At 37.7% G+C, this 9,841-nt stretch overlaps 1 protein-coding gene across 2 annotated transcripts; it reads right to left on the bottom strand.

The window, feature by feature from the left end:
- Window positions 1-214: 214 nt before the first annotated feature.
- Window positions 215-9,094, bottom strand: LOC118060737 (protein STICHEL-like 3). Of its 2 annotated transcripts, XR_004689488.2 has the most exons (7): window positions 5,904-9,094; window positions 4,596-4,815; window positions 3,736-4,299; window positions 2,215-2,785; window positions 1,439-1,502; window positions 764-920; window positions 215-578 (listed from the first exon to the last, which is right to left on the bottom strand). XR_004689488.2 is itself a non-coding variant. In XM_035073997.2 (6 exons), the coding sequence occupies exons 1-6, from the start codon at window positions 7,962-7,964 to the stop codon at window positions 828-830; spliced, it is 3,573 nt and encodes a 1,190-aa protein (XP_034929888.1). In that variant the 5' UTR covers window positions 7,965-9,094; the 3' UTR covers window positions 215-827. The 2 variants fall into 2 exon arrangements, 1 of the variants encoding a protein (XP_034929888.1); XM_035073997.2 differs by having other exon boundaries at window positions 215-920.
- Window positions 9,095-9,841: the final 747 nt, after the last annotated feature.

The following is a 9,841-nucleotide window of genomic DNA, read 5'->3' as shown; positions in this document are numbered from 1 at the left end:
AACAAGATGCCTCCTTCACTATTCTCTGACTTACTTGTGAAGAATAATACAAAAAAGCTAAGACAAACTTGAAAGAGAAGTAGAGAAGGCCAACAAACCTGGCAGCAAAGTATACAAAAAAAGATTCAGCTTGATCTGTAGCCTTCATCATTCAGCAGACCGACCACGGAAATTTGACTAATCGTTACTGCTACTTCTGTTCAACATTTTAGCATTTGAAAAAAATAAAAAATGGCAAAGTGTTTTTATTCAATTCTCGAGCTCATACCACAAGCTTAATGGCTACAAAGTCCGTCTACTGGTGTGACTAAATGTAAATACATTTAGTCAAGAAATTGAAGAAGTGACATTACATTAGGAAGAAATATAATTATATGGAAGGAAGGAGAAAATGGCCGTCATTTCTCTGCTCCAGGGCATTCCTGGCCTGAGCATGGACGTCAGCCATTTCTACCATGCTAGACATAGCCTTACCGCAGTCTAATTTGGGATCGGAGGCGACTAGATTTGGAGGATACTAAACTACCACCGCAGACTAGTCTTAACATCCAGTCTGCCATAAGAAAAGTCAGGCCTCGCTGCAATTGAGTCCAAGAAGCTACGCTAAATTAATGACTGCACGAATAAGGCTATTTTCACCAAAGAAGCTACACTAAATTATTATTTTCCCTGCATTCTAATCAGAAGACAGAAACAACAATCAAATTTACTCAACGTAAAAAGATGAATAGAGTCGTTAAATGGAGAGAAAATGGCTAATTACACTAGCTAGTATTGATGAAGTTGAATTCTGAATCCTTCAAAGCCATTCGATATTTTCCCTTGATCTACCTAGGAGGTTTAGAAGAGAGACACTTTCCACAGGAGACGAGCTTCAGTAATGAATGTGGTTTTCGTGTCCTGGTTTTCAAACGAGAAAGCTGCAAGAACCAACACAACCAGCATTTTAAAATCAGACCACATCAAAATAGTTACTGATTTTTACAAAACGGCACCCATTGGACAAAACATACATCTTAGGAAATGTTTTAATCATTATGGTAATTTCTGTTTACTTGTGTAGTCAATGTCCAACATGAGCTGCAACTAGCGTGTAAAGAGCGGCAATTCATATATTGTATAATGCTTACATGTTTTTGCAGACTTCTATTTTGTTTGGTTTGACTCGCTGTATGAGCCTAAAATGAAGAAGAAGCTAGAATTGGGACATGCATGCTAAAAAGGATTGAACGAAATTTACAAAAAGGACAGCAAACATTATGAAAAGTAAACATGAAAAATAATTAATCTCACAAAAAGCATAGCAACGGTTGATTTCTATTTCAGCATTATGAGAGAACATGCAGGATATAATCAAGCTTAAAAATATTTTTATGAGCTAAAACAATGCGTATTGAAGACTTTGCATCAATATCATCAGCCATCTAGGATTAATTACCTTCCGACGTGTCACTCTTGTTGCTTTCCAGCAAAGCAAGCTTCTTGATCTAGGTTCCAGTCTCCTGTAAAACTACAATGCATAAGAGCCAATTTGATACGACAAAATATGATAAGAAAAATGTACAAAAGAACTCTCTTCCCAACTCAATTAAGTTCTGATCACAAACTAGTCAAGAGTGTTTCATTTTTTGTTCATTAAGAGGCTAATTGGACCAGAGACTACACAATAAAGGTTAATCTTCTTCTCCCTTAATCCATCTCATTCCTGGTGTGAGGGGATTCAAATCCCAGGATGCTTGGTGCAATTCCAAGAAGAGACATTACCCCCTATGCCACCAAGCCCCTACACATGCCTGGGCTTCTTTGGAAAAATTTGACATAATATAAATCTTTTTAAATTATGCACAAGTTCGTATAAAATCAAATCACTACTCACTGATCATGCATGGTTTTACAATTGATAGATAGTTGCTGCTAAAATCTACTCTTTAGCAGAAATAAGAGGGTTTATTACCCTTCCCGTCAAGTACTCCCTAGGATTTTTTGAGAAACAAAAAAATTCAGAACTAAGCCTTCTGGAACTACCAAGACCTCCTTTCTGTTCATCACATATAGCACATACAGCTAACAGCAACCACTTTTCTGGTATAATAAAGTTCACTGCTAAAAGGTGGTTCCAGCTTCTAACGAGTCTATTTGACTCCAACCAAGAATAAGAACTAGACTGGCATCATAATAGGGTAAAAAGGAATAAACAATTCTGCAAATACGTACAAATTTTCTTGTTCAAGCTTTTCAGCTATGGAGACTGCTTTGTGTTTTGACCATTCAGCCTGCTGAGTACATCCTTCAGCTTGCTGAATTACATGCGCAAGGGAAACCTTGCTTCTCACAATGCTCTTACTCTGACTTGGTTCCCCAAGTATTCTTCTTTCCACCATAGACCCCATGGCTGGTTTCTTATTCGAAACTGATTCTCCTGCCCATGTGCGCTGTAAACCTCTTCTACTGGATTCTACATTGTGGTTTGCTGGTTCCTTACCCTCATATTTCCTTGGAGAAGCTGGTATTTCAACAATTTCACTCCTCCCTTCAAGAGAATCTCCAGTCCTAGGCATTCTGCTCCCAGCATTAGGCTCTGAATCCATAGCCACCTGAGATGAACCAATTTTAGAAGCTGCTGCCAAGTGGAACCCTGCATTTGTTTCCTTGTTCAACTCACATCGGATCTCAATTGTCACTGGTGATCCAAGAACAGATTCAAATGCTTGTAAAATATGTGCCCTAAACTTCTCTGCCTTCAATTTGGTGAGATGTGAACTGAATATCAACTGCACAGTTGGAGCTGCAAATAGAAAAAAAATAGTAGTAATTTGGAGTTAATTAACTATGTGCAAGAAGTGAATGTAAAGAAATATTTGTTTGCCAAGCAGGAACAGGGGACATCAATGTGATGTCCTCAATATCTGGAATGCCATCTAAACAGAAAGATTATCCCACAAGCCATATTTTTTTGGACATTTAAGCTGAAAAAAGGAATAGTGTAGTCAAATAGGAATGGTGGAGACATGAGAGCATGATAAACGTTATCGAACCTTGATAAGAAACTCACAGATTCTTAATTAAACAGAGTTCTCCCACAGCAAGCTTACAGTGAATCATAAATAAATACGCATAAATATAACATTGGAAATAGACATACATACATTATTATACATGTCTATCCATGTACCTGAATTGTAATTTTTAGAATTGTTGTGTGCAACACTTATTTATGTGCCAAGAACTCATAATGTGGAGCAGATTTAAAATTTAAATTGGTAAGAAGAGAAATTCTAACTATTTCATTGGTGGATAGAGGATCCTGACTACTTCTGACAGTTTGCATTGCAATGAGGCACCATTAGTTGAAGTGCATCACACCGTACATCATTGAGCCCACCTAAAACAGCTAGTGGTTGAAACAACAAGTCACTTCATTTCTTGGGTTTTTTGTTTTACTTTAAGATGTATTTTTCAGTCCACAAGATTGTACTTTAGAACCCCATTCAGCCAGTAATCTTTAATAACGCAAGTATAAATTGAACAAACTAATTCCAGTTAAGAAATTATTCGAAGACCATAAATCAGCTTGGCCACTATTTTTAAGCTTCCTTATGCCAAACATTTCATTCACAGAATGCAATCAAAACCTGATAATGGTATAATTTTCAAAACTATATAGTTGGTTAACCATTGCGCTTCTGTAAATGACACAATAAATGTAAATGGAAGATGTATATGAATGGAATGTACCTGCCCCAAAACTGACAGAGATTAGCTTTCCTTCTTGATACAAGAACTCTCTCATACTGTTAATTTGAATCTTCTCAAGCACCTCCAACCAAAGTTCTCCGTGTCCCTTATGGCTTTTACCTGAAACCTGCCTGCCATTCACCCGGGCTGCATCAGAAGTTTGCACAGATGTCCATTGAGAAGCCATCCCAGATGCAGCATTTCTTTTTCTGTCCATGTTAATACCATTTGTTGAACCACTGTTCCGGAAATCAGCAGAAGTTCCACCAGGGAGATTTTCCAATCTGACATGCGTTGACAAACCTCTCTTGTTATTGGGCATCTCCACCTGTTCACCACCTTTTCTGGCAATATCTCTTCCACCCGTGTTATTTAGGGCCAGAGGGCTATGATTAAAACTAGTTTCTGTGGACGAACTGGGGAGCAGATACTGCTGATCAGGAGCAAGTTGAAGCAAGGCAGCTGTTAGCCATGTTAATTTGTCATTTGACATCCTAAGTTGTTTTTCAGCCTCTGACAAAGTTTTGAGGGCCTGACGCAGTTTTTCCATATCATCTTTGGACACTAGAACCAATAAAATTGTGGTCAATTTTTTATGAACAATAAGCTGAATCATATAACACAGTATAGAGCCTTTTGATGAATGAGGGGGGGTGGGAAATTCATGAAGATATAATTTCAAACACCAAAAACATTGACATGATGATTCTTCACCAATCAATTAGGTAAATAAGAAGACAGGAAGAAAAGTCCCAATTAGCAATTTCAGGTAAAAGGGACCATAATCACAGATTAATTAAAAGATGGATTGTTCAATAACATGACTGATACACAAAGTGTCAAATAACTTTTGAACTCACATGGATTTCGTCGAAAAAACTTCCTTCTAGGCCTTTCTTTTGTGAAATCATAGCTACCAGCTAGTATATCAGTGATAACTGTAGCAAGTTGTGACATTAAAGCTAATGGCTCCACACCAGTTTCCATTATGACTCTTAAATTCTTCACAGTATTTACTGTGTCTGCAGATATTGCTAAATCAAGAAGATCCACTAATTTTTCATCAGAGATTAGTCCAACCTGTAAAAAGATTCGTGTAGTTTAGAGCAAATCAGCAGAAGGAAATCATATTTAATAAAGTGAGACAGTTAAGGGCAGTTCAATCAGCCTGAGAAGAGACATCTAAGAGACCAGAGCACTAAAACTAGCAACCAAACAGGCTAATTTGGTGCTCAGTGAGATGATAGCCCATGATGGATGATGATGAGGCAAGAACAGTGATACTGTGAGATTCAAGAACAGTGTTCAGCTAGCAAAGCAGAATAAACACAAGCAAACAATCACAATCAAAAAGTATTTTTTTAGCCATATCTGGAATCTATAACAGTGGTTCAACTGAAAGTCCTACATCTGATATCCAAAAACATGGATACTCCGAGAAGTTTATGCATGTGGTCTACTGCATCTAAACAGGAACTCAGCCAAAAGCCACAAATGGTAAATTCCTCTTCAATCTACTCTTCATCTAAGCATCACGCTGTTAACAGTATCTTCTTTTTGGCATCACCAACACAATATAACACTATTTCTTGTTACTAGTTACCCTTATAGGCCTAAAAATAATCTAATGTCTGGAAATGTTATATAAAGAATTAAAAAATAAATAAATAAACAAGAAGAAGAAGAATGGTTCGTTCAGAATTTAGCTCGAATGAAATGAGATCAGTATAAGGATAGGCTCGTATTTTAGCAGCAGAATACCATGCATGCAAGTAGAACTTTTAATTTTGAATGCAAACATAGAGCAATAACTTCCTTTACATGCAAATGACATCCAACATCAATAGCACAGAAAATAGAAGCCACGTGAGTTTTGTCAAAAGAGTGAAAGTCAGCAGATCCTACATCATCACGTAAATTTCAAAGCATTAATTGTCTGAAAATTGAACTGCAATAATTATATTTCTAACATATACATCAACACCAATACCTTGCGGGCTAGTATACGCTACAGAACATTACTTTCAAGCATGATTTAAAGGGGCGAAAATAACACTGACAGTATTGGAATTCAGGGTGGAACATGCCATTTTTTTTTAACCTATGTTTAATGACATGAAATCTTATTGACATTTTAATTATAGTCACAGCAATGTGGAAGCACTTACCAATTCCTGAACCAGAGGAACAGATATCTTCTGCCCAAGCAAACTTAATTGTTCAAGTGTCATCTCAGCATCCCTCAAAGATCCATCTGATCGCGATGCAATAAGTTTTAGAGCATCCTTATCAATATCTATATGTTCTTTGGATGAAATCCACTGCAAAGTATATATAATATCTGCATCTTTAAGCTTTGGGAAAAAGAATTTCTGGCATCTGGATATAATTATATGAGGCAAAACATCAAGACTTGAGCAGACAAGGACAAAAACTACACGTCTGGGTGCTCGATCAATGACCTTCGATATGGCACTCCAGCAGTCAGGGGCCAGAGTATCACAGCCATCAAAAATAAAAACTCTATATTGAGATGGCGTCTGCGAAATAATCATATTGTCAAGCAAATCTATGATGCTCTTGAAGTCAAAATTACTGACTGGGCCAACTTCCCTTATATTTCGGCTCTTACCCATATCATGTGAAATGCAAGAATTGCAATAGCCACAAGGTTTTGGATGTTCCAGAGATTGACAATTCAAAGCTCTGGAAAATATCCGGGCACATGAGGTTTTCCCAGTACCATGAGGCCCGTAAAACACATATAGAAACCCAACCTTCCTCCTAACCACAGCATTAGAAAGAGCTTGCGCTGCTAAATTCTGTCCCACTAGATCTCTGAAGGTTCTCGGCATGTACCTTTGTGTAAGATTTTGATGCCTACCATTCTGGTTCCGCCCAAGCTTACGTTGTTCACCAGATCTAGCTTCAGAAGCAAGATCAGAATCAATATCATTTTTCAACAAATGATCAGCATATATACCTAGCTCTCCTGAATAGTCGTGCACCCAACCAGCATTATCAGTGCTTTCTAGGGATCCGGATGCCTCCACTAGTAGAGGCAAAGCCTCTACATCAGATTTAGCAGATGAACTAGAAAGATCAGATGCCACAGGCATACCAGGAAAATCTCTCCCATGGGAAGCAGTGCTACCTTTCCTTGTGTCTGACAAGCCACAAGATAAGCTTCTTCCAGCAATATCAAGGATTGTTTTACCGCTGTGATGAATTCTTGACCAATTCCATGGAATCCCACATCCATTTCTGGGAGCCCGTGTGACATTTTGGTCCCCATATTCTTCTTCCTCCATGTGATAACTTGGCCGTGCTGAACCTTGAGCAAATGAATTGGAAGCAACAGACATTTCCTTCTGTCCCCCAACATCCCTTGAAGCTGGAGCAGAAGCCCGAGTTCTTCTGGTACTTCGAAACTTTCGCCTTCTCACTCTATGCACCCCACCATAGCCACGAATACTGGTCTCAGGCTCAACAATTTTCTCCTGTCGGGTGTGTCTTCCATGAAGATGCATGTTGGAAGATGCCACATCAGTATCCATTGGAATCTCATGTAGCTGCTCTGAAAGGGTCTTAAGATGCACATCTTGACTATACTTCCCCTTATGTTTACTTTTTCTATCTTTTGATTCGGAATTCCCTGAAACGGTATCATGAATTAAACCATCAACAGCTTGATCTTGTAAAGGATCTTCATCACCACCCAACTGATTAGCCCTATTACTTTTTTTACTAGATTCTTCTCTCTTAACTCTCCTACCATCCCTAAATCCACTCTTAACGCTACGATCACTAATAGCTGCTACCCCATCATTATTACCCCCACTAACATCACTTGGGACAACCTTTGATGGTGCCAAATTTGCTAAGGGTGATGAACTACCGGACAACCTCCTACCTTCCCTTCGACGCTCGGTGCCAACCGAGCTTCTACCTTCTCGAATGGTTGCATCTGTATCCCCTTTCTTGGGAAGCAAATCAACTACAGAAGGCGAGTGCCACGAAGGAGGACTGGCCGAAGGGTCCCTCAAAGATCGGGACCTTTGAAGTGCAATGAGGTCCCGCATTAATAACCTATCTGCCAGAATGGGGCTTTGCTTAAGCATATGGTTTTTCAGATGAATACAATTGGTCAAATGAATATGATTTCGAAGATGATCACCGATATCACCATTTGCATCCTTGAGAATCCCAGTGCGGACAGCCTTGGTCATGATCAGAACATAAATGCAAATGATAGCGGAATCTCTAGAGGATTAACAAAACCAATCGAACTATATTGCATTTTGCTTTCAAAAAAATAGCCACCTCAATAATCAAATCTCTTGTTACTATTGCTTTCAAAAAGGCAAGTAATTATATCCCATTAACTGATTGTCAAAACCCACAGAAAAAGCCAAAACTCAAGCAATCCAAGATCCTCCCTTAAAAACAAAGCAACCCTCCATCAAATTCAAGGCGTTCATTTTTATCTCAAAGGGAATAAACCCATTTGCAATTATAATAACCCAAATCACCGACAATTCCCTCCAAGTACAGCTAATTCTTCAAAATAATCATCATTTGCTCCTGAAGAGCATAAAATTATCAGTACAAACTATCCAAAAAACAGCTTGCTAACCCAAACCCATGAAACCAAACTCAAAATATCAAGCATTTTTTAAGGCCTCCAAACTGCACTGTCACTCTACATTCACTCCCATACTAAGCCCCTCAGCTTCAGTTCAAAAAGACTTTAGCACTAACACTTTGAACCTTTAACATGTAAATCATTCACCTCCCAGAAGCTAAAAAACAAATCCAACATGCAAAGTCTAAATCTTTAAACTCGAAACCCCAAGGAAGAAGCTTCTGAAGGTCATAAACCCATTTGCAGTTATGACAAAATGGGTAGCTAACAAAAAATGATTGAGATTGAAAGAATAAGGGGCTAAAATAGAGAGAGAGAAGAAGAAGAAGGAAGCACGGCAAAGGTAACAAGAGTAACACTACATTCACCTGAAAATTTCCCAAAAGCAAAAACAACCCGTTTTGGCCATTAAGGCCACCAGATTAGATCTCTCTCAAAGACTCTTATTGGTGCCACTGAAAGTTACCAACTTGACATTCAATTCACGAGGAACAGTGCTACTTTTCATAGAAAAGGATAGTCCAGAAAACCCCACTTGAGAAACAGAGTTAATTCCTAGAGAGAGATGAAGTTTGAAACTTAGAGAGAGAAACTGAAGAGACAGAGAAGGACTCTACAGAGAATCTTCAGGAGTGTGATTTCTAGACAGAGAAAGAGGCGAGATCTGTCAGAGAAAGAGTGGGGGGGGGGGGAGTGGAAGCAACACACAGCCAATAAAGCAGTGTGACATTTTGTTTGAGCATGCAAATGAAAAATATTGCTTTAACATTCAAAACTATTTATTTCTTTTACCTTTATATATAATTATAAATACACGAATATTAATCTTGGACGTTAATTCGAGGTTCTCTCGCTCAGCTTAAGAAAATAAAATCAAACCACCCTAGTTTTAACTGCTCTTAGGACAGTCCAGCTGGTTTTTATTTTATTTTTTTAATGCACACTCTCCTCCTCCTCCTCTTCCAACTAATTAAACATTTCATACGAGCGAGAGGGTAGCTTTATAAAAAGAAAAGAAATTCACATTATTATGTGAAAAAGAAATTTCTTGTAAGTGATTAGTTTAAAAATGTGATCAACTTTAATAAGCAAAGGTAGGTTATGGAAAGAAGACAGCAAACTGAGAGTCAAGTAAGCCTTTTTATCTAAGTTGTAGAGTTGGCAACTGTTGGTGGGGACCTTAAAAAACTATGAAGTTTCTTAAGGGAGGATGTTTTTCTTTATTTTTATATAAGATGCGGGAGGGAATATTTTTTTAAAATAATTTTTATTTTAAAAATGGGTTAAAATAATTTTTTTTTATTTTAAAAAAATTATTTTTAATATTAACATATCAAAAACTATCTGAAAATATAAAAAAATAATATTAAACAAATAAAGAAAATAAAAAAATTTCAAAACATTACATAACCCCATCTAGAACAATGCTAATCCAGCTACTTTGTGAAGGATTTTAAAATA

This window comes from Populus alba, chromosome 11 (genome assembly GCF_005239225.2).
Source record: "Populus alba chromosome 11, ASM523922v2, whole genome shotgun sequence".
Lineage (NCBI taxonomy): Eukaryota > Viridiplantae > Streptophyta > Magnoliopsida > Malpighiales > Salicaceae > Populus > Populus alba.
The sequence above is the reverse complement of the archived record's forward strand: the minus strand, read 5'-3'. Positions and strand labels throughout refer to the sequence as shown.